The sequence below is a fragment of the Periplaneta americana genome, unplaced genomic scaffold, assembly GCF_040183065.1.
Source record: "Periplaneta americana isolate PAMFEO1 unplaced genomic scaffold, P.americana_PAMFEO1_priV1 scaffold_21, whole genome shotgun sequence".
Lineage (NCBI taxonomy): Eukaryota > Metazoa > Arthropoda > Insecta > Blattodea > Blattidae > Periplaneta > Periplaneta americana.
Genome location: NW_027185502.1, coordinates 3,233,474 through 3,259,313, shown reverse-complemented (window position 1 = coordinate 3,259,313; position 25,840 = coordinate 3,233,474). Strand labels below are relative to the sequence as shown.

The window sequence follows — 25,840 nt, the reverse complement described above, 5'->3', positions numbered from 1 at the left end:
TAGGACAACAGGAGCCCATGCAGTGGGAAGGCATCGACGCCGACAGTGACATGCAGCCCATGGAGTGGGACCCTTTAACTAACATCAGGATAACAGACAGTGGAATTAATGATGCCAACAAGGTAAGGCCTTGCGACTTTCATCTTCTTTATTACGTCAAATAATTGAATTAGCATGAACTATTACTCAAGAAATATTCCTGGTCCACATTGCAGTGGCAGGAAACTGAGGGTTCAAGATTGTTTACCTCTAGAAATGTAAGGCTTTGGCTTTGAGAAATATACACGTTAAATTATTGCATGTTCATAACGTATTGAACGGACAATTCTTCTTAATTCTTGAAATTAGTTTGTAGAGATTTTTTGATAGCGTCTATGTTCAAATGTGTGAAAACATGTCGATTTCAAAGACGATAAAACAGCATGTTCTTCCTTATAGCGGTGTCTCTTGGGGTTTAGGCAACACCAAGACTAAAGGGGTTTTAGTAGCACAATCAAAATCATCTCATGCATACCTGTGTCCCCCACTCCACACGAAAATAAAAATAAAAATTGAAACTTTTTTTTTTTTCAGAATTATATCAATCCTATAGTTATTAATTTAATAAACTGTATTCAGTTCACGATTTTTCCTTTGTATTTGTTTCACAACTTCTCTTATCACTGCATAAATGAATAATATTGAAGTGTTAGTTTGCTTAATCTTGATAGACATTTGATTTCTTCTGTTTCTGCTTCGCATCTAGGTAATGAGCAAACTAAAAATTAATTAATAGTATTTGTGAACTTAAAAAATGGTGTCGTTCTAATAACAAATAAATTATGTTTTATTTAACGATGCTCGCACCTGCAGAGGTTATATCAGCGTCGCCGGTGTGCCGGAATTATGCCCCGCAGGAGTTCTTTTACATGCCAGTAAATTTACTGACATGAGCCTGTAGCATTTAAGCACACTTAAATGCCATCGACCTGGGCCAAGATCGAACCCGCAACCTCGGGCACAGAAGGCCAGCGCTATACCGCCTGCGCCACACAGGTCGACCGTTATAGTAATCTTATTTATTAATGTAGACAGAACTTCATGTTTATTTCTTAGTATGTATTTAATGTCTACCCACTTCACTTTACGTGATTCGGGTTTTGCATATTGCGGATAGATGGCAGAACTGTGCCCCATTTTCTAGTTGCACACCACTTCGCGGGTCACGCTGTACATGTTGTGTGTCTGTGGAGAGTTATGTCTTGTACTAGGGTGAGTGTATATGTAAGTATAGTATATGGAATGAGTGATGATGATGATGAAGATGAGAAAGAGAGAAGGAGAACCCTGGTGCCGGCACGTAGCCTACTCCTGTCGAATAGCACTAAGGGGCCCTCAAGCTTAACTCCCCTATCCAACAGAGGAATCCCTAACAACAGTGACATATGCCTTCTCCTCATATGCACTGCGGAGAGATTTGAGATTTAATACTTATTTCTTGTAATAATGTTAATTTTACATATCTAGTATTTCAATGACGTAACTTTAATCTTAAATCCTGGAAGACTAACTTTCTTGGTGTTATGTTCGATAAGTATCTCAGTTATTCTTTCGCATGGATGACCTTTAATAACGCTTTAAACTCAATATGGGGGGCAAAGGCTAATTGGGATTTCCTGGTCTCTGATCGGGTCAAAAACCCTGATGGAACTGATATTTAACCCTTGTGGTAAATTTCGGTGAAGTCCGGAGGGCCTAATTAGTCAAATCCACTCTCCTCACCTTCACGCTGGGGCCCCCTGGGATCTTTTAAGATGCGAAAGAGAGAGTGGTGTGCGGATAGCAATGGGAGGCTACCGCATTTATATATCCCAAGAAGATGATATGATAAAAATGCCATGATGAGTCTTTCCCTGGTAAAAAATACCGGACGTAAACTATCCCCCCAATCGGATGTCCGGGTGGGGGATACTGGGGAAGGACATGTCATGACGAAATCCAATGGAGAGAAGAAAAGAAGATGGACAAGATCGACAAGAAGATTGACAAGAAGACCGAAGACTCCGCCTGTACCAGGTAAGTTGGAAAACTTGAAGGAAACAGTGAGAGGAATCAGAATGGATGTGATGGGAATATCAGAAGTGAGGTGGGAAAATAGTGGTGAGTTGATGAGTGATGAATAGGGCTCGGAGTTATGAAATATCATATTTTTTCTTAGACATCACAAACAATGCAGGATACAATATAAACTCGTTTCACGTCAACATAAACCAATATACTCTACTTTTACTTGCATTTATTTGTATTTTTTGGTCTTTAAATGTTTACTGGCCATATTTAGGAAATGTTATACTTTTTGTTGCATTAGTGCCATTTTCTTCTTTTTAACGGACTTTTTTACGATCTAATCATAGTCTACATTCCAGAATCGAATCAATTTCATTTTTTAATAGAAGGGGGTGTATTTAGAGAAAAATTAATAACTTTTCTTCTATCTAACGGATTTTCATGAAAAGTTGTACAGTAGTTATAGGTTGTATATTGGTTTTGTATACAAACTCCGATTACGCTTGTATAAAGGAAACTACCCTTTATAGGGGCTGAATTTATAGAAAAGTTAACAACTACTCGTATTATTAATTTTTCTCCAATTTAACAGATTTTCATGAAACTTTGTACAGTAGTTACAGGTAGTATATTTATTTTGTACAGCAACTCTTGTTACGTTTGAGGGAAACTACCCCTTATAAGGGGCGCATTTAGAGGAAATTAATAACTTTTCTTCTATCTAACAGATTTTCGTTAAAATTTACACAGTAGTTATAGGCAGTATATTTGTTTTATATACAAACTCTAACTATACTTATGTAAAAGAAACTGTCTCATTGTAGGGGTGAATTTAGATAAAATTAGTACCTTTTCTCATACGAAACAGATTTTCATCAAAATTCGATGGTACCATCGAATAACATTGTAACTGACAAAATGAACTTTTTCAGTAGGATTAAAAACAACTTTGGATTGTTGTGAAAAATCAGGATTTTTAATTAGGTCTCATTTGTTTACATTTTCGTTATTGAAATGGACGTCCTACTCTATTGTAATGATAGCATTTCTCTGACATCATTCCTTATATGCGTATTGTTACTTACAATACTGAAAGTTTAACACGAATTCCCTGTAAGAATATTGTATGTGACATACAATAGTGTTGCTTGCGGAAGAAGGCACAATAATGTCACCGTTTACAGTTAAAAACATTGTAACTACATTGCTATAAACATAAATGTACATAAACATTTACAAAAATATAATAATATGTTTCACAATACCACTGATTTTAAAGTTATTCATCACTGTCACAATTTTCAGCAATTTCGCTGGTTTTAAGTCCCTTGTAGAATCCATGATAAATGCCAGGAATGTGGGGATGTTTTTCATCACACAGTAATAGCAGATCATTCAGTTTACCTTGGGAGATGGGAAGTGGAGCAGTGTAAGCACATTTGAGATTGATATCCTTCCAAGATTTGCGTCTTCCTCTGATTTTGTGCTGTATGTCAATACTATGTTCATGCTCATCAAAATGATTGTATTTTAAGAATATCTTCTTTCCTAATTCTGGAACAATTCTAACTTAACTTTCAACCAGACAACTTTTTCTTTTTCTTTTGTGAAATTCCAGTTGCCCTTTTCGTCAGTGATTAACCCATTTATGCCCAGATTATTTTTTTTTTTTTTTAATTTTTGTTTCACATATCATATTAAGTGAGTCAGAGGGACGTTGTAAGCATGAGGAACTATGAAAATACTGATTTTGTTACTTCGGTAAAAATTTATGGGATGGGTCGATAACGACCCACTAGGCACTTCCTCGAGAATTTGTTCATTATAATGTTTTGATGATTTCTTGTTTTATTTATGTTTTTGCGTAGTATGCAACTTGTTAAATTTAAAAGTAATGTATAAACAAATCATTACCATATTAAAAACGCATACTATTTTTTTTTATATTTATTGAATAATAATTATAATTTCCCTGAGAGCTACATTCACATTCACATGTATTTTACATTCACAAATCTGAAGGGAAACCTTGTACTTGAAGAAATAAATAATTTGAAACACACAATAAATTATGGTACATGACATAAGGCCCACCCTGTGGAGTAACGGTTGGCGTGTCTGGCCGCGAAACCAGGTTGCCCGGGTTCGAATCCCAGTCGGGGCAAGTTACCTGGTTGAGGTTTTTTCCGGGTTTTTCCCTCAACCCAATATGAACAAATGCTGGGTAATTATCGGTGCTGGACCCTGGACACTTTTCACCGGTATTATCACCTTCATCTCATTCAGACACTAAATAACATGAGATGTTGGTACAGCGTCGTAAAATAACCTACTAAAAATACATGACATAAGTCCTTAGTTCTACTCATGATATGGTGCACCTCTGACATGCTTTTACATTGCCACAAATCTCGTATCGCCGTTTTTGTTGTTGGGCTATAGTACCAACAGTGATCCTTTCTCCGGTATTCTTTGATGGTATCGAAGAAACGAACTCGTCTTCCACTCTTTGGAGAAGTGTCATATTTTAGGCTTGCGTTATTTCGTGGCCGAAGGCGAATGCATCCAAAGACTTTCCATATGATCGACTGAATGAGAAGCCAAGCATTGTTCATGCACACATCTAATAACCACGAAAGTAATGGTATGTGCTATTTTTTCCACGTATATCAGAAGTATGTACTCCACTCATATTGCAATTATATTTACGAAAAACAAGGCAGACGAACTTTGATTTCCTCTTCTTGTAAAGGGGCTACTTCATGTTCGTTAGACATGATGTTCACCTTTATTTCTTTCTCACTTTATTCTACGTGTCGGTGGTGGGGAATTCTCAATTTCATTGCTGATAAGATCTGAATCTTTTCTAATATCAGTGCCCCCTTCCTCATTATAAGGCTGAACAATGTCTAGTAGCTCTGTCACTAACTCTGCTGTGGCTTGTAGTTGAGCTCAGTCGGAGTCCTTGCAATCTTCATCTCCAGAATTTGCATCCATTATCCTCAGGTAGATCAATCAATATATCTGCCCCGTATTTTGGGATTTTGGAAGAATCAGATCTCTCCAACTATCCTAGAATTTAGATTACTGTCAGACCAGTGAGTCTGATAACAGAGAATACTTATGATTATGGAAACTGTAATGAAGGATCTCAGTTTTCAGATGGGGCCAGTAGGGGACTCTCATGAAGAGAATAAAAAGACAAGACGGGGTCATTCTGATTGTTATTCACACTCGGCTCTCTCTCTCATAGGTGCCGCTAGTGCCGAGAATTATGAACTACTTAGTTCGTCAAAGACTATCCAGAGCGCATCCCAAGCAGTGAGATATAACATTACACAAATAAAACAATGTTGTAAACGAAAGCGGTAATAAGCGTGAGATATTCTGAGAAGTGCTGTCAGAATTATCATTCCCAAAAGCACTGCTAATCCTAACACAAACTTCTATTGAGGTAGTTGTTCGTAAAAACATCGCTCAAAGGAAAATAATAAGAGAACAAAATGATTTCATAATGAAAAGCTATGTGAAAGGTAATCCTCGAATAAGTGCTTAGTGGGTCGTTATCGACCCACACTAAATTCTAAGCCCTACTGTACAGCAAATAGCGTAAATATTGACAAAAACATACAAGATACATATTCTCCTGTATCTTCTTGGCAGGAAACACTGATTGTTAATAAAATCCACGGATTGAACAGAGTTTTTGCTCACTTTTTCTTCTCCAAGGCAGACGGTAGTTGCGTCATATTTATTCGGCAAGTTCCCGCACAATAATGACGTGGTCTGTTGGTTTCCCGCGTGTTCCACAAGTGCACTGTACCTTTGTGCATCTAAGAAAAGTAGACACATAGTGTTGCGTAGACTAATTCGCGTGGAAAATAATTTTAATCAATGGGTCGAAAACGACCCACCTGGGAATAAAGACTTCAAGTTTTTAAAATCACTTTGTGCCATTTCAGTTTTGTCATATGGGTTTCCACTTGTTTTAGCCATTTTCACTAGCATTATCCATTGTTCAGGTGTAAATATTGTTCGTCCCTTTTTCCTTCTTTCAAGTAAAGCATGTATTGAATCTGCTTCATTTTGTGTGTGTCCTTTTTCCAGAAATTTATGTGTAATTTTAACATTGAACTTCTCGCTTATAAATAAATAAAGAGGAAAACTATACCTGTTTCTGTTCTGTCCTGAACAGTTACCTGAGAAAAATATAAATTCCTTTATATTTTCATTTTCTTTCTTCTTTCTTTCTATCCACTTCAGTAGGCAACTACCAATTTCATTGCAGCCCCTTTTGGCAACGGACTCATGCCACATGAAGCAGTACCCTTTATTTTCTCCCAAATCATAGATTGTAAAATTGTAGGTAGAGTATTTTCTTAAGTAATGGAAGATGTAACATCGGAATAATGGTAAAAATAGCCTATCTTCAAGAAGTCATAAATATAATACTATTTATCATATCTCTTTCATTTTTTTAGTGATGTGTGTATACACATTAAGCTTTAAAATAAAAAATGATTTGTGAAGCTAGAGTAAATATTTCGCCTTAAAATAATTTTTGAATTTAAACAATTTTTTTTTATAAATTTACTACATTCATGTGATTAGGTGCACTGTATTCACTTATTACCGGCCACATTGAATTGAAATTTTAGCCACTTACTGCTAATTGATACTGAAACACACCCTACAAAAAGTATTAATATATCTGCAATATTATGCGCATAGAGCTTATACCAAGCTTCACCGTAAAAAAAAAAAAAAGAATAATTTTCACCTCTAAAAAATATTATACATTCACTATATAAAGGAATTATTTTATAATATTTGCACGACAGTTTTGTAATGTGAAGATAAACAAGCCCTGAAAGTTTCATTGATCTATGTTAAATAGTTTTTGAGTTACATGCACCTAAAGTGTGAAAAATTTAAATTTTCAGGAAACTGAAAATAAAATCAAGCACATGCCCTAACCTGCATTTTACACTCCTAGTACTGCCCAGGACCATAGGAATCCTGCTCGTGTGTTTCTTTGTCTTCTCTCTTCCTCTTTTCACCTCTCCTCTTCACTCTTGCCTCCTTTGTCATGTCTGCTACCACTTTATCTGCCTTGGCAACTCGGTCAATATCCAACTTTTTCAGTCTGCTCTTCATATTTTCACCTGGTTCAATGTCCATTGCCTTCATGACGTGGACCCTACTATAACAGCCATCGTTGAAGCAAATAACAGAGTCCAGAACACCAATTTTTATAGTTTGAGCTCCAACAAACACAGTCTTTGGAACCCTCTGCCAGATACAGCTGTTGAATGATTCATTCTGGTTTTGGGTCTTGCCATGAAGGCATTTCTTCAATAATTTTTCATCAGCAAGATGTCTGTAAATAGGCTTGATTTTTTCAAGCACAGCAGATGGTAAAGAATTTTTGTGCTTGTACTCACCACCAGTTGCTAATGCTCGTTTGTAACCACACCGTAATGCAGGTCCTGCCGGGCAGAGACCATGGCAGGGATTCTCATCTGTCGAAAGTTTGTGGAAGTACGTGGCCCACACTGCTTTCTTCATATTCTGCAAATTATTAGCATTTGCACGAATTGCCATGCCATAATAATTTTGCAGCAGGTCAATTACTATACTAGTAAGCTGACCTCGTCCACTTATACGCTTACCATCTGAAAGTTTTTCTCCTTTTGAATCTTTACAAAGCTGTCTCAACAGTCTACCCATCCTCTTCTGGACGTGACCCACACACTCCAGCTTCTCTATAGCTACATCACTTCCATATGGCTTGGCCTCAGTTACAGTAAGAAATCCCTTTGAGTCACCATCACCGAGGTAGTGCACATATCGAAGACCCCTGGACAGTTCAGACCGCATACATATTGCCAGAGCACCTTCAACTTCCATCCCTCCACTATATCCATCAAAGTTTCTGACACAATTATGGTCACCACGTTTGTTGCATCCTGTGCAATATTTACTGTATGTTTGTACGTCTAACACCTTTCCTGACAGTAGAGACGCAGTCACAACGCCATGTAGAGATGAAAATCCTCTCTTCTGCCATGAACCATCTATTACGACAGTAGTCTCAGCACTCTCTTCCATTTCCTTTGTTTCTTTGGCAGCGTTTAACATTGAACCCTGTGATACTGCCTCCAAACTTTCACACAGAATTTTATTGCACGTATTGAACTTTCTCGCTGGTGGTGGGAGATCCATCACAGAACAGAAGATACGTGCTGCCTGTTGACCCTTGCCTATGCACCTCATTGCATAGGTAAATCTTAGATTTATGCTTGCAATTTTTCGTGTATTTACAGGAGATGTCATGGTAGAGGCTGAATATTTATAGTACTTACATTCTAACCTAATCCAAGTTGATAAACCTTTTCTACTTTCTTGTACTTCACTCATATGTACACTATTTACAGACTTACATTTGGAGCAACTAACACTACTATTTATAAACGATGATAATAATTAATAATAACATTTCCACTATTTTCTACTGAATCTAGAACTGTATTTACATGCTCTTCATCACCAAATAAATGACTTATCTTCTTTCTTGAAGCATTTGGAGGAGTAGTAGTATATGTAGATTGCAGGTTAGAATTAGCACATGGAGTTGCAGGGTTATTACTAGAAAGTTTTACATATTTATTGCCTCTAAACTTACGTTTAGAGTTAAAAATTTTAATTCTACCCATATTTTACTGTATTACAATATGCACAACTCTCAAAATAAATTGAAACTAAACTTTACACTCGTATTCGCAACCTCTACTGAAAACACGCCACACGACAATAACAAAGTAGGTTTCCTTTGTTGAACACACAAGCTTCACTCCCGCTGACTCATTCAAGGCTACCACAAACAAACAAAAAATATACCAAAGAGCCAAAATCAAGAGAAAGATTCCTTTTAGAGCTTGACAACCTGACACAGCTAGAGGGGGCGTGGCAGTGCAAGCCAGGAGGAGCGCAGGGTTTTAAATTCGGGCCCTTTAAACCTTCAAATGATAAAATAACATATATAAACTGTATATCAAATTGTTTACGAGATTTCGCTGTACAATATTAGTGAATTAAAAAAAAATCATTTTTTTTTACCCTCATTACGACCAACTCCCCTTAAGAAATGTATTTTGTATACGTCGTCTTTTTAGACGTAAGTAAATATAAATTTTATGTCTCAGAGCCATTTTCAGATTGATCGCCCTCGGCGTCTTCCTTTGTATCTGTTACAGTAATGGTACTTACATTATGTGCACTCCTTAAAGTTACCAACAACTAAAACTTTCATATTGTTTGGCGCTCTTTTTCTTTATGTGCTAAAAATATATCTTAATCTCACACTCGGTCCCTTCGTTTCACTCAATGTGGCGACAATTAAGCACGTGTGGTTGTAATTTTCATTTAATTCTCTCGTTTCCGAACAAGTACATCATGCTTAGAAATATCTGGAGCTGTATATTGTGAATTAATCATATTTTTATTGCTAAGCAACAGGAAAGGGATGTTCTTCTGTTCTTATTTTTTTCACACTTTCGTCGCAACAAATCTCTCGTAAAATGTTTAGAAGGCAAAATTTTAGAAAGAATTAATGATTTTACATATCTTGGCTAGAAATTAATATTTGATTTGAATATGAGCAAAATTGTAAAATACTCCAAAATTATGGGAATAATCAATAGGATAATGCAACCTTCCATTTTAAGAAAGTCCCTATAACACGCCTTTAATAAACCTTGTACACTGTTATGGTAGTGAGGCATGAACATTAAGGTGACTGGATGAAAGCAGAATAACAATAACGAAATTAGATTTATGTGAAGAATAGCTTGCTGTACAAAATGGAACCACAAACACAACGACGAAGTATGAAAGAGCTTGATCTGGAATCAGTATTCCATTTCATACAGAAATATCAGAACAATTGGAAGAGCCATTTGAAACGTATGAGATCCCACAGAATCCCGAAAGCTATACTTCACTACAAGTCTATGGGAAGAGATCTCTGGGACGACCCAAAAAGAGGGGGTGGGGAGAATTCATCTTTATTGTGAGATCGTAATAGGCCACATGGCCTAATAGGCTATTTGTAAAGCTGCTGATGATGATTAATTCAGGTAGGTAGAGGTGTTTGGGAATGCTTCTTGTTATGCAGTAACAAAAGCATAGTGTGGTTGTTTGGATTTTTCCACACCCACACTGCATATTCAAGGAATTTCCTGCCACCGAGTACAGTTAAGATAAAAATATTATGTGATAAGCAATTCAGAATATTTTTTTTGCAAAATATGCGAATTTGGGGCTTTGTGCCACGAAATACTAAAAATATTGCTTGCTTATTAGTCTATTATGTACAAGAACGCCTGAAATATGTAAAAATATGCACAATTAATTTGGAATATTCGTCATTACAGTAGTTCAAAATGTGTATAAAGTGATTTTGTATGACTTCCAAATGGACAGTAAAACTATGCAATTGCATACGAATCGTGGCCCTATTAATGTTATCACTGAAAGCCAGTGAATGCAATGACATGCTTAACGATCAAGTTTATTTTTATGTTGCAGAGTTCTTGGAAGACAGGCCAGCTCCCAGGCCAGCCCCCATGCCAGCCACCCTGCCAGTTGACATTCAATTTGCCATGATACGTGCCTGTCTAGGTGCCTTAGATATTATTCGACGTCCCATGCCAGCCCCCATTCAAGCTCCTATGTCAGGTTCCATGCCACTTAAAAAACTACCAATGCTGGATGCCATTCCAACTGACATACCAATTGCCATGCTTCGTGCCAGGATAAGCCCCTGTATAGGTGGCTTATATGCAATTGTAGGTCCCATGCCAGCCCCCATCCTAGCTGCCTTGAGACCTGGCATGCCTGCTCTCATGCCAGCCCTCATGCCAGGTCCCATGCTAGCCCCCATGACAGTTCCCATCCTAGCCCCCATGCCAGATCCCCTGCTAGCCCCCATGCCAGATCCCCTGCTAGCCCCCATGCCAGATCCTATGAGGGCACCAGAAGATGAACCAGGAGAAGAACAAGAAGAAGATGCGGAAGCAGGGGAAGAAGAAGCAGCAGAAGAAGAAGATGCGGAACAAGAGGAAGAAGAAGCAGCAGAAGAAGGAGAAGATGAACCAGAGGAAGAGGAACGAGAAGAAAATGAGGAAAGAAGAAACCATTGGAGGGATATTTTAAGAAGACCATTTGGTGGACTTCTTTATATGTTAAATGGTAAGTAGTTACCAATTTTATGATTTTCATATAGACTGCTCTCTGCGTGTTCCTACCTATGTTTCCCTCACCATTTGTTCATAGTTAAGCAATTCTGTTAGAGTAATTTTACATTATGTGCAGTCCTTAGTGTTACCAACTATTAAAACTTTCATTTTGTTTCGCGGCCTTTTTCTTTATGTGCTAAAATATGTCTGAATCTCATGCTCCGTCCCTTGTTTCCACCCAGTGCACAGTAAAAAATAATATCATATTAACAATATATCAGGTCTATACTGGGTAGCCTATACTTGAACAGTGAAGTGGTAGGCCCAATTTTCTTTGTCCATAATAAAGGCGCTTAATTTAACACTTTATATATTATTAGTACGGATCGGAAGTTAAGACACTAAAAATTGGTGTTTTAGGTTCCTAAAAAAGCACTGAAAAATAGTATTTTAGGCTCCTAAAGAGGCACTAAAAATTGTATTCCAGACACCTAAAAGGCACTAAAAATAAAAATTTAGGGAAAATTAACCACTGAAAATTTATTCCACACAATAATTAATTTGGGCTATTTCCTTACTCGATGTTTTAATTAAATGCCAGTATTGCTTTTTTGTTCTTTGTGTAGGTATACACAGAAAATTAACATAACACTTCATGACCACTTAAATGAATACATACAAACTCTTAATCTAACCACTGCTCATTGTTTTTAAAAAATCTATCACTCATTCTGTTCGATTTATCGAGTCTGGAAAACAAATTACTGAAAAAACGGGAAAAATGTCTTTCTAACAATTTAATTTGATCGTAGGAGTCTTCTATACCGATTTTTGTAATAAGAAACTGCAATACTATGTCTTTCTGTTTTTCACTACCGCTTTTTTCCTTCTATAAATCATCTAACAATTCCTTTCATTTTGCAACGGTACTCCATTCTGAAACCAAAATAAATGACGAAAAATTTGTTAATTTTAACTTTTCTAACTATTTGATAGCCAAATTGAACATAGTTCTGCTTTAGAGAAGAAATGAACTAATACTGAGAATATTTGTATTCTAGACGATTAATTTGAAATACGCCAATAAATATATTTATCTAAATCTTATCAAAAGGGGAAGTATGGGCAGTTTTACCTTTCGAGATCATTAAGTAAACATGTCAGACTACACATTTGTCGAGGAAATAACACGGGGCAACGTGAGGCAATTTTTGTTAGTCTGCATGAAGACCGAACTTAAGGAATCAGAAAATAAAATTGTACATAATATGGTTGGCGGCCGGGTAGCTCAGTTGGTAGAGCAACTGGCTACGGACTGGAAGGTCCGGGGTTCGATCCCAGGTGGTGACAGGATTTTTTCTCGTTGCCAAACTTTCAGAATGGTCCCAAGGTTCACTCAGCCTCCTATAAAATTGGGTACCAGGTCTTTCCCGGGGGTAAAAGGCGGTCAGAGCGTGGTGCCGACCACACCACCTCATTCTAGTGCAGAGGTCATGGAAAGCATGGGGCTCTACCTCCATGCCCCCAAAGTGCCATCATGGCATGTTACAGGGATACCTTTTTTTTTTACATAATATGGTTACGGGTCCTTAGCCAAGCATAATATACTTAATCATTATAATAATAACAACAACGTACTCTTAATTCAAAAACATAACTCTAACAATCTATAATAACACTTACCTGTAAATCAACTATAGAAGCACAAAAAATAATACTGGTAACTGAAATTCTGATTGAAAAACACAACACAGCAAAAACGACACTTCATGCACTTGCTTGAAAGGTTCGAATACAACTGCATAGAATAAGACCTGCTACGAGGGTGGCTGTTTTATGACCCCCAGACCTTGGAGATAGTTGGGGTATATTGTAAACACCATAAAACTAAAAATGGAAAAATTATTTTTGGTCAGCTTTTGAGTCTCATGGAAACACTGTGCAATTTGGCGACAATTAAGCATTGTGGTCAGATTTTCTATTTATTTTATTTCTTTTTAGTAGGTTATTTTGCGATCCTGTATCATCATCTTAGTTATTTAGCATCTAAATGAGGTGAAGGTGATAATGCCGATGAAATGAGTCTGGAGTCCGGCACCGATAGTTACCCAGCATTTGCTCACTTTCCCTCTAATTACTTATCTTTTATTATAAACCATGAAGTCATTACGACATAAATATGGAATTTATTATTAGTGAAGCTACAAGATCTCGTGCAATTAGTTAACACAAAATGAACACTTTCAGGAATATCTGGTTTTATAAAAAATATTCTTTTAAATATACGTATAAGCATGCTTCAATAAAACAACCACAATGAAAATTTAACTATTGGATTGTTAAAAATGTGTGTTACAAATGTAACATCAATAGGTTATAGGGAATAACCAAAGTCCATATTATAAAATATGATGCCATGGTTAAATGCAAAAACTAATAAAGGATTTTCTTGATAGTAACGGTGTATATGTCATAAGTGCGTAGAACAGTTTTAATGGTTAGGCCTACTCAAAACAGTTAACATAATTTAAAACTAAGGTACACAGTGTATAATGTAAATATCCTGAGTATCTTCATCAATATGCAATCTGCTTGTACATGCTGTGTTACGTAATGTGTTCGTGTTGTTTCATTTTGGATGATAAATTTGAGGAGAAATCCTGCAACCACAATAAGGGAAGATTTTTAGAAACATTTAAGTATGAATACATGAACCGTGAAAGGTGATGTATGAAGAATGCTGTTCGATGTAATACTTGCATGGAAGTTGTTGGGGGGAGGGTCACCAACCTTGAAGTAGCATAGCAGAACACGACTGACCTTTACAAGAAGTGATTGGCATGAAGAAAACTATGTAGGCTACCTGGCAGAAGTACTGGATCAATCTGAGAATTTATTTTATTACGATTTTGTATAGAGGATTAGGTATTTAAGTTGGATATTTGTTCGTTAGTTAAATTATTATTATTATGCATATGAATTGCCAAAAAAATATCAGTGGTAGAGCATGAAGAACTGAATAAAATATCAAGCACATGAATATCAAAAAAATAAGAAAGTAGAATGGAAAATTTTTGGATTGTTTTACACAATCTGTTACACAGGAATGAGATATGCTTGTCCCATTTTAAATATTGGTCAATAATAATGCCTAAATATTTAACTTGTGAGGATATACTCAAAGCGTTACATGAGCAAGTAGGTAGGTTACAATCATGTATTGTTATGTTTCTATTATTATTTATGTTTAGTTCTTCAAGGTCATGTGATGTTAATGAAAATGGTATTAATTTTGTTTTAGAAATGTTCAAAGAAAGTAAGTGATCATCCAGCCATTCTTTAATAATATTAATACCACTGTTAGAATTTTGATAAGTTTCATTCCAACTCGAACTGTTAAATATAACCACACTATCATCAGCATAAAAATACAGAGTACCAGAATATTTCTCAATGTCAATTTTAAGTAAATCGTTGATATATATTAAAAACAAAACAGGACTTAAAATCATCCCTGAGATACACCTATACCAATGTTACGTAATTCACTAAGGTGATCATTGATTTTAGTTGACTGAGTTCTGTTACTTAAGTAAGATTTAAATAATTTTAAAGGCAATCCATTAATTCCCAATCTATCCATTTTATTAAAAGTATATTGTGATTGACTGTATCGAAAACTTTTTGTAAGTCTAGAAAAATTCCTAGACATTTATTTCCTACATCTAATTGTTGAATTATTTTTTAAGTAACGGCCATAATAGCATCATCAGTGCACAAATTTTTCTGAAACCAAATTGATTATCATTTAGTGGTTTATTTTATTTTATTTTTTTCTAAAAATTGTGTTAACAGTGTTTTTATACAATTTTCAAATACTTTAGAGAGACTGGGTAATAGTGAAATGGGTCTGTAATTATTAAGATTATATTTGTCACTAGACTTGTGAATTGGTATCATCACAGCATTTTTTAGGGCTGAGGGAAATATATCTTGAGATATGCACCAATTAAATATAAAGGCAAGTGGTTTAGAAATAGCTTCGATAATAAGTTTCAGGGTATTTGTTGTAATACCATCAATACCAGGAGCAACATTATTTTTTAAACTGTTTACAATATTAACGATTTCACATTCGTTTACGGGAAACATAAACATAGATGATAAACTTTTATTATAAGTAAGCTTATAGTGATGAGTATTAAATACTTTCTTTTTTATATTAGAATATATAATGTCATGACCTACATTAGTAAAATGATTGTTAAATTCGTTTGCAATAGTTTCCTTATTTTCAATTTTTATTCCATTTCGACTTATAATTGTCTTTAATATAGTATTTTTATTACATTGGCTGTCAGTAGCTTCGTTTATGGTCTGCCAAAATTGCTTTGGATTATTTTTATTTTTGTCAAATTTTTCAGAATAATATTTGATTCTCTGAGTCCTTATTACATTAGTGAGAATATTTCTATATTTTGTGTAATAATTTAATAAGACAATGTTTTGTGGGTCACGTTTAACTTGCTTAGCTAACTTATCTCTAGATAGTATTGATTTAACAATACCTGTGGTAATCCAAAGTTTAATTTTTTTGTACTTACTTGAGAATTTGAGAGGGACATGATTAGAATATTTGTAAGTAAGGACTTCATTGTAGAATATAGATTTCCAAGTCATATTATTAATATGATATATTAGGCTTTTATGGTTTATAATTAGCTTATAATTGTCCGAAGGTTCAGTGGCTTCTCTGCTGATACTTTTATTACTGGTTGACAACAATGCAAAAGTCATATAATGATCTGTTATTGCACTTGCGTAAACTCCAGGTATAAAATTTTATTTCCAGTTTTTAGGAAAATATGGTCAATACATTAATTGAATGATGGACGATTAATGAAATTTAAGTAATTGATTAACTAGCGGACTTACTCGTGTTAATTATCTAAGTCTGTGCGGCTTACAGCTGTTTCGGTGCTTCATCACACCATCCTCAGAGCCTACTAGATCTCGGCGTCATCTAGAACTCCTCTGCCTGTTGTGTGGGTGCGTTTGATTGTTGAAAAGTGGAGTCAAATAGTGTGTGTGTACTGAAATTGATCTGTGTGTTGAGAATTTGATCGGGGTGTGTTTTAGTGTGTTGGTATATTTTGTTGAGTTTTTGGTTCTTGGGTTGTATGTGTAGGATTTCCTTGTCCACATTTGTGTTATTGTATGTATGATTAGCATTGGTTATGTGATTGGCGTATGTAGATGTATTGTGTCCTCTGGTTATTGCTTTAATGTGTTCTTTGTAGTGTGTTTAGAATGATCTGCCTGTCTGTCCAATGTAGAACTTGTCGCAACTATTACATGTGAGTTTGTTTACATTTGTGTGGTCGTATTTATTTGTTTGTGTTTTTTGTGTGTTGAGATGTCTTTGTAGTGTGTTTTCTGTTCTGTATGCTATGTTGTATTTCTGCTTTCTGAATGAAGATGCGATCTTATGTCTGCTTTTGTTTTCACATGTTAGTGTGATGTATTTCTTGTGTTCTTGTGTTTATGTTGTGTTTTTGTGTTTGTTAACTTTTTGTTTTGTTTTTCTTATGATGTTGTCTATTGTGTTTGGATTGTAACCGTTTTCTTGTCCTATGTGTTTGATTGTGTTCACTTCTTCATTGTAGTGTTGTTGGCTCATGGGTATGTTGAGTAATCTGTGTACCATTGTCCTGAATGCAGCATGTTTGTGTTGTATGGGGTGGTTAGATGTGTTGTGTATGTGTGTGGTGGTGGTGGTTGGTTTTCTGTTTATTTTGAAGATGTGTTTGTTGTCAATTTTGTTATGGTGATGTCTAGGAAATTTATGGAGTTGTTATTTTCAAGTTCCAGTGTGTATTGAAGTTTTGGGTATAATTTGTTTATGTATTGGTGTAGTTTGTGTATTTGTCTTTTGTTTCCTTTGTATAGTATGAGTATGTCGTCTACGTACCTGTGCCAGTATATTATGTTGTCTGCATATTTGTTGTGTTCATTGTTGAGTATGTATGTTTGTTCTATATTGTGTAAAAATATCTCTGCTAGTATGCTAGATATGGGTGATCCCATTGGCAATCCTTCTGTTTGGATGTAGTATTTGTTGTTGTGTGTGAAATAGTTTTGCTTTGTTATGATGTCTGTGATTTGGATGATTTCTTCGATGTATTCTTGTGGTGTATTGTTGTCTATGAGCATTTGTTTTAGTATCTGTAATGTATCTTGTATTGGTATGTTAGTGTATAAGTTAATGATATCGAAAGATGCTAGTGTTGCTCTGTGTGGTATGTGTTGTTGTTTTGTTTTGTTGACTAGGTCTATAGTGTTTTTTCATTGTTGTCTGTTTTCTGAATTTTATTTTGTTTGTGATGATTTTGTCCGTGTGTGTGGCTAGTTTGTGTGCTGGTGCCTGTTTGTAGTTGATTAGGGGTCTGATGTTCTCTTTGTGTATTTTGGGTAGCGCATTGAGTTTAGGTGCTATGCTTACATCATGTTGCACCAATTCACTATCGCCTAGGACTTCATAAGTTAATTGTTCATCAATCTCCGGAACTCCAAATAGCATTATATTGTCTCTGCGTGTGTACTGCTGCAGATCACTTACTTCCTGTTTGAGATGGTCATTCTCTTGCGCTAGCCTCTTCATCACTTCCTGCTTGGAGTTCAGTTCATGTCTTGTGTGTGCCTTTTCTGTTGAACTCGGAAGGCATGAATTCAACTGATTTTCTTAGTTCATTCACCTCCATGTGCACTGAAGATTTAAGATCCTCAAACATAAGTTTGAGGGTGGAAATAATCTGATTTTCGTGATCCTTTCCAGTTCCTCCTTCACAGTTTGCATCCTTGTTTCTACCCATTGTTAAGACTGTAGTAACTTGCAACACGGAGCACACAAAAACCCGACTGCAGTCTCCGAGCTTCTGAACTGAACTGTGATGATTAGATGTTTGATGTATGGTATAATTGATTGATGTAGGTTTCCAGTAAATGTTGTAGATAAATTTAGATGTTTTAAAATTAATGTTCAGATCAAGGAGGTTAATACTTCTGTTATGTTCTATTTCATGCGTGAAATTTATTTCGGGATGCAAACTATTGAAGGAATTGACAATTTGTTCTGGTTAGGAAGTACTATTGTATATTATTAAAGTGTCGTCAACATATCGAAAGTATGCTTTAATGCTATGTTGTAGCTGTATATTAGGAATATGTTGATTTTCTAAGTGCTGAAGGAAAATATCGGCTATGGAGCCTGACACTGAATCTCCCATAGCTAAACCTTTTGTTTGTTTGTATATTTTATTATCGAAAGTAAAATAATTTTGATATAAAGAAATGTGTAATACATTTTCAATTTGTTTTACTGTGCTAGGGTTGATATGTAATCCTTGTAATTTTGTAACTATTATTTGAATGGTTTCATCTATGTGAATGTTCGTGTAAAGATTTTATATGTCCAAGGAAATCATTTTATCATGTTTATTGACTTTTAACAGACCTAACTGTGAATAAGTTGTTGAGAATTCAGAAGTGTATATTTATTTTCTATTGGAAGTGTGTGTGTTTTTTTTTAGCTGTAACAGGAATTTATTAATTTTGTGATTTGGAGCCTGCATACTATTAATGACAGGTGTCATTTATAAATTTGCTTTATGAGTAATCTTCAAGATAGAGATACTTATATATCTGTAGGATTTTGACGGGGGAATTAGGTCAACTGCTGATTTTATAGCCTGCTTTATTTGTTTTTGATAGAGTTCAGTAGGATCCACTTTAAGTTCTGTTATTTGATTTTTAGTGATAAATTCTGATGTTTTGTTAACGTAATCTTCTTTTTTTCCCATTAGAACAATAGAATCGGATTTATCAGCTTTATTATGGATGATATTATTTCGATTAAATTTTTTCTCTAGCTTGATGACCTTCTTATGTTCGGATTTAGCTTTTTGTATTTGATGTTTGGTTTTGGGATCTTTAATATGCTCTAAGATTATTTTTGAAGTTTGATATCTTAGGTGTTCTTTATTTTCATGTGAGCTACTTTGTATAATATGTTCTGTCTCTATTATTAAATTGTCGAGAATTTTATTTTCATCACATGGTTCGTAGTTATGTATGTAGCTTCTGTTAATGATTTCTAATTCTGATGGGGAAAGAGAAGTGTCTGTTAAGTTGGTTAATCTATTAGTTGAATTGATGATGTAGTTCGCTGCGATTTTGAAGTTAAAAGGGTGTCTAATTTCTTGTTTAAAGTTTCATATTTAGTTTTCATCAATTGATTAACTTTATCTTGCTTTTTTTTTTGTATGCTATCCCAATATATACCAGTTGATTTTGCTGTGATTAAATGCAGTGTATATAATTTATTACTGAGTGTTTCTTTTTTCTTATTTTGAAATTTAATTTAATTTTTGAGCCAACAGAATTGAGTTTGTCATTGAATTTCTTGGCAGCTATGGAATTATTATTGATCACTTTATGTTGAAGGCATTGTTTGTTGAACCGAAGATTGGCTTTGGTTTTATGTAATTTCACCTTAATGTTCAACTACGTGTATCCAAGTTTCTTTGCCTGGCTGGTTTCGATAAATTTGAAAGTCATATTGAGGTTAAGATTTCAGACAAGTTGACTCTTTACATATCATTCAACATCATTTATATTTTCAAGAAAGATAATTTTGTGAATATGACATTCTGGCAACAAGCGAATCCCAAATCTAAAATTTAGTATTCTTTTTTTTAATTAATGTACTTAAAAAAACATAACTGCTCTGTATTCAGGATCCTTGTGGTCACCCTCGCTGGAGGGCTGATGATTTAATTAAATCCTTCTCTAATAATGAATTATTTTACAATTTCATTCAACAACTAATCAATTAATACAGAAAACAATTTTCACATCACAATCCACAAATATTTTCGACTTTTTAAAAATCATCTTCAGGTGGAGATTGTTATTGTTACAAAATACCGATGTATCATCAACAAATCGAGCATAAAATTGTATATTGAATTCTGTCTTGAAACTGGAAAACGTGTTTGTTTTACAATTCCTGTAGAAAAATCTCGGCTAGAAGGCCTGAGATCGGATCACCCATTGCTAATCCCTTAGTTTGTTGGTATACTTCGTCATTGAAAGAAAAGTAATTGTGTTTTAGTGTAATCGAAAGTAAATCAACTATTTATTTTATGACATTCTCATTAGTGTTATTGATCCATGCTTATATTCATATTTAAGAGAGTATTTTTTTAGAAAATCAAATATTCCTGAAAGTGTTCATTTTGTGTTAACTAATTGTACAAGACCTGAAGATGCCATTACATTGCTAAAATGTTCGTCTCTTATAGCTTCACCAATAAATTCCATATTTATATCACAATTTAATGACTTTATGGTTTATAATACAGGATAAGTAACTAGAAGGGAATAAATACATACGTATTTGTCATTAAAATTGTTAAATAAAAATAGGCAAGCAATAAGAAAAGAAAACTAATACAAAAAGAAAATAGGAAAATTCATTGTAAATGCTACAGTGAATGTTAAGGAGAGAGGATGGCTTTAATATGGTGGAAAACCGTTGAATTAAAAAATGGTTTTGTTATAAAATACACTTCAATATGTGAGAAATATATATATATATATATATTACGTAAATTTTAATGTGGATTTATGCCCTTGTCAGCTACTGCAAAGCTATTTTTAAAGCTCTGGTAGACATGATTTTCAAGGCGCAAGGATAGTTAAAATGTGGTGGAAAACCAGCAAATTTTTAAAAAGAAAAGGTTTGCTTTAAAATAATCTTTGAAATTTTAAACTTTCATCGCACAAATTTAATGCACATTTATAGCGCTTTTAGCTGCCATTTTTAAAGCTATGGTGCACGGTGTTTTCAAGGGGAAAGGATGGTTAAAATTTGGCGAAAAACCAGTATATTTTTAAAAAGAAAAAGTCTTGCTTTGAAAAAAATGTGAAATTTGAAACTTTCTTCACACTAAAATTTAATACATTTATGGTACTTTTAGCTGTCATTTTAAAGCTCTGATGCACAGGTTTTTTAAATTACACTGAACTTTGATTGAAATTTCTGGTAACTTTAATTGTTTGTTTTATTCTCACACAAAAGAGTTAATATCGTTATATCTTCGGAACTATTTGATGCTACATGCATGATATTTGAAATACTCATTCTTAGGGTATTATGAAACTTTTCTGTGTAGCAGAGATTTGTTATTTTGTTGCATTTAAAAAATATCTCTAAAATTTATTCTTAAGATGTAGCCTATGCTTTATTTGAACATTGTGAAAACGAATATCAAAATTATGCTATAACTATTTTACAGAATGTGCTTTTAGGAGTAAAAGACAAAGAGGTTTTGAATTTATCTTAAAAATAGCTGAGATATATTCACTGTTGCAAACTAGTGCCCTGATACTTTTTCTCCCCAAGATTTCTGCCCCAATTTTTTTTACTAATCTCAAATTTAAGTTGTTGCAGCAATATTTCTACATAATGAAAAAAAAAAAAAAAAGGAAAATTACGATGAAATAGGAAAAATTTCAAATTATACAACCACCTCCACTTAAAAATAAGATTTACATGTATCGGAAATAGTCTATGCAGGTCACTGACAGCTTGTGCATGCCGTGTGTATGAGTGGGGAAAGTGTGTATCGGTTTATGTAGAGATTATAAAGAAATTCCGTTCCATAAGTGAATTAAAGTATTAAATATTTAGGCCAGTTTAACTGATTCTGTGAGAATATCAATTTCATTCCGGAGGGAGATAGAGATGAGAGTCACTACTCAAAAGTGGAAATTAAAAAAAATATATGTTATTAAATACACAGTTGGTGATTAGCTGTGTAAATTTTCTCTGACTTTGCAGCACACTTAAACTTTAACATGGGTACAGGAAAATGTAATATTGTAATAAAAATTATTTAATTTTTATTTTGGGAGATTGAAAAGAGTTAACTATCTGATTGTGTCTCCTAAATTTATAGCAGGAGCAAGAATAACCTTAACAGCAGTAGCAGGATTGGTGTCCGGTTTTGCAGTGGCTGCAGGTGTTGGAGCACCAATAATTTCAGGGGGAACAGCAGCTGCAGCAGCAGCAGCTGCCGGAGCAAGGACTGAAGCGATAGTTGTGGTCGGTTTAACAGCAGCAGCAGGGACAATAGCAGCAACAGCAGGAGCAACGCCGACCGACGTATCCGACACAGCAGCTAGTACAGCAGCAGCAGTAGCAACAGCTACAACAGCTGCAGCAGTAGCAGTACCAGCAGCAGGAGCAGCAAGAGAAGGAGAAGTTAACAATTTAAGAGGATGTACGGAAGCAGTAGCAGGAGCAGCAGTAGCAGCAGCAATAGTAGCCATGGCAGCAGGAAAAGGAGGGTCAGAAGCAGCAGTAGCAGCAGCAATAGCAGCAGGAGCAGCAGCAGTAGCAGGAGTAACATCAAGAGTAGCGGGACCAGGGTTTGTAGCATTTAGTACAACAGCAGCAGCAGCAGCAGTAGAAGGGGGGAAATCAGAATTTTTTCCAGTAGCAGTAGTAGCAGCAGTAGCAGCAGGAGCAGGAGCAGCAGCAGCACAAGCAGGACCAGCAGCAGCAGCAGCAGCAGCGTCAGTGGCAGCAAAAGCAGCAGCAGGAGCAGCTAATAAAATAGCAGAGACAGTTTTGTATGAAAGTTAGTATGAAATAAAGCCAAAACAGAAAATACTTATTATCAAACCCAACTGTCTTAAAGTAGATAAAGCAATAATTTTCTTTAAATCATATTCAAAATTTGCCCCTAAACCAGCTATAAATATTGTTAAACCAGAAATTAGTAAAATAAAAATATTTAATCAATCACTAAAAGTAACTCTAAAACGAATCAATAAAAAAACACCTGCAGTAACCAATGTTGAAGAATGTACCAAAGCAGATACCGGAGTAGGAGCTGCTATAGCAGCAGGAAGTCAAGAAGAAAATGGAATCTGAGCTCTCCTAGTTATTGCAGCAATAACTACAAGAAAGGAAATAATTTCTATTTCAAAATCACCTTTTAATAATTCTAAATAATAAATATAATTTCATCTTCCAAAATTTAATATTCAAGAAATAGCTATTAATAAACAAACATCCCCAATCCGATTAGATAGTGCAGTAATTATCCCTGCATTATAAGACTTAACATTTTGATAATAAATGACTAAACAGTAAGAAACCAGCCTTAAACCATCCCAACCTAATAAAATTCTAACTATATTAGGTCTAATAATTAAAAATATTATAGATATTACAAATATAAGGACTAATAAAATAAATCGATTAATATTTATATCACCATCTATATAATCATCTCTATATAAAATAACCAAAGAAGAAATAAAAAAAACAAAACCTATAAATAGTAAACTTATCCAATCAAACAAAAAAGTCATAACAATAGACCCAGAATTAAAACTGATAATGTCCCACTCAATAAAATAAATTATATCATTAATAACAAAATAAAATCCCATAAGAACCAAAATAATTCTAAATATAAATAAAAAAATAAATCTAATAAAACAAATTGATATATATATCATAACCTAAGATAAATAAATTATATCACTGACACCACAAATCAATATTTTATTATATTAAACTACTTAAGTATATTTATAATCAAAATGCAACAACATCACTATTCAAAATTAATATATTTAATGGAAATCAATGCAAAAATAATAATAAATATTCACGAGAATAACCTAAAGAACAAGAATAAATACCAGAATAATATATTCCATGTTGACTATATGAATAAAGGTATAAAGTATAAGCAGCACTAAAAAAAGATAAAATTATTAAAGTGTATATAGTTAATCACGATCAGCCTACTAAACTATTTAGTAATCTAATTTCACCTAATAAATTCAATGAAGGAGGAGCTGCTATATTACAAGATCTCAACAAAAATCATCATATAGCTATTCTTGGCATAAATCCCATTAAACCTTTATTAATTAGTAGTCTCCGTCTACCTAAACGCTCATAAGAAATATTTGCCAAGCAAAATAAACCAGAAGAACATAAACCATGAGCAATTATTGAAATATATGATCCACAAAACCCCCAGTAATTTAAAGTCATTAAACCCCCAATAACAATTCCTATATGAGCTACAGAAGAATAAGCAATTAATGACTAAATCAGTTTGGCGCATACAAACTAATCTAACAATTACACCGCCAATCAATCTAATAGAAATTCAAATATAATTAAGTATAGAAAATTCAACTAAAATTACAAATACACGTAATAATCCATATCCCCCTAATTTTAGCAATACACCCGCTAAAATTATTGACCCCGAAACAGGAGCTTCTACATGCGCTTTAGGTAACCACAAATGAACCAAAAATATAGGCATCCTAACCAAAAATGCGATAATTATACATAAATGAAATAAATTATTAATATAAAGATTATTGATCAATAAAGGGATATATAACAGACCTAAGAAATTATAAATTCAAAATATACCAACTAATAAAGGTAAAGATGCTAATAAAGTATAAAACAATAAATAAATACCAGCCTGAAGTCGTTCAGGCTGGTATCCCCAACCCAAAATCAAAAAAAGGGTTGGGATAAGACTACCCTCAAAAAATAAATAAAATGAAAATATTCTTAATCTACCAAAAGTACAATAAAGTATAATTATCAAAATAAGAATAATAAATAAAAAAAAGTCTCTATAATAATTATAACGAAAAATAGATTCTCTCGCTATAATTATTAATACACAAATTCATAATCTCAACAAAATTAGACCAAAGGAAATTAAATCTCTACCAAATAAGTAACTTAAATTACCTCAATAAAATAAACCAGATATAGAAAATATAAATAAAAAGCATAAAAGAAATATTAATGACTGAATTATTCATCAAGAATTACCTAATAAACATAAAGGGATCAAAAAAATTAAATATATTAGGAATTTTAACATTGTAATATAACATATGATTGAAAGTAGTCATTACCATAACTACGAATTATAGAAACTAAAATAGATAAACCCAAAGCACCTTCACAAACAGAAAATGTCAAAAAAATTATTCTAAAAAATAATTCATAATTAAAACCGTTCAGATAAGTATATAATATTAAAAACAAAATTAAAACAATAAATTCTAAACTTAATAATGTAACAAGTAAATGTTTACGATTAGAAGAGAAAACCCAAATACCACAAAAAAATATAACAGAAAAAAAGATAATTTTCATTAGTTTTAATAATTTAACAAAAATATTGGTCTTGTAAACCAAAAATAAGGAACACCTTTTAAAACTTCAGAAAAAAGATTATATCTCTTCATTAATTCCCAAAACTAATATTTTAAATAAACTACTTTCTGATATTAAAAATATTATGATTATAATACTAACTGCAAGAATAATTTTTACACAAATAAGACATCCATTGGCAATAGGACTTATATTATTAATCCAAACAATTATTGTATGCATAATAAGAGGTCTATTATCACAAAGATTTTGA

The 25,840-nt window shown here is 33.9% G+C and overlaps 1 protein-coding gene and 2 pseudogenes across 1 annotated transcript; 1 reads left to right on the top strand and 2 right to left on the bottom strand.

The window, feature by feature from the left end:
- Positions 1–23,329, top strand: LOC138693785 (pneumococcal serine-rich repeat protein-like). Its single transcript, XM_069817588.1, has 3 exons — positions 1–122; positions 10,636–11,298; positions 22,307–23,329. The coding sequence occupies exons 2-3, from the start codon at positions 10,674–10,676 to the stop codon at positions 22,993–22,995; spliced, it is 1,314 nt and encodes a 437-aa protein (XP_069673689.1). The 5' UTR covers positions 1–122; positions 10,636–10,673; the 3' UTR covers positions 22,996–23,329.
- LOC138693806 (NADH-ubiquinone oxidoreductase chain 5-like) lies at positions 23,007–23,879 on the bottom strand (annotated as a pseudogene).
- LOC138693784 (NADH-ubiquinone oxidoreductase chain 4-like) lies at positions 23,141–25,288 on the bottom strand (annotated as a pseudogene).
- Positions 25,289–25,840: the final 552 nt, after the last annotated feature.

Bases quoted from the DNA above. Each gene is read 5' to 3' on its own strand.
- LOC138693785 (XM_069817588.1), top strand. From the start codon at position 10,674: ATGCCAGCCACCCTGCCAGTTGACATTCAATTTGCCATGATACGTGCC. The intron at 11,299-22,306 runs GTAAGTAGTTAC...CTAAATTTATAG, and splicing joins ACTTCTTTATATGTTAAATG to CAGGAGCAAGAATAACCTTA.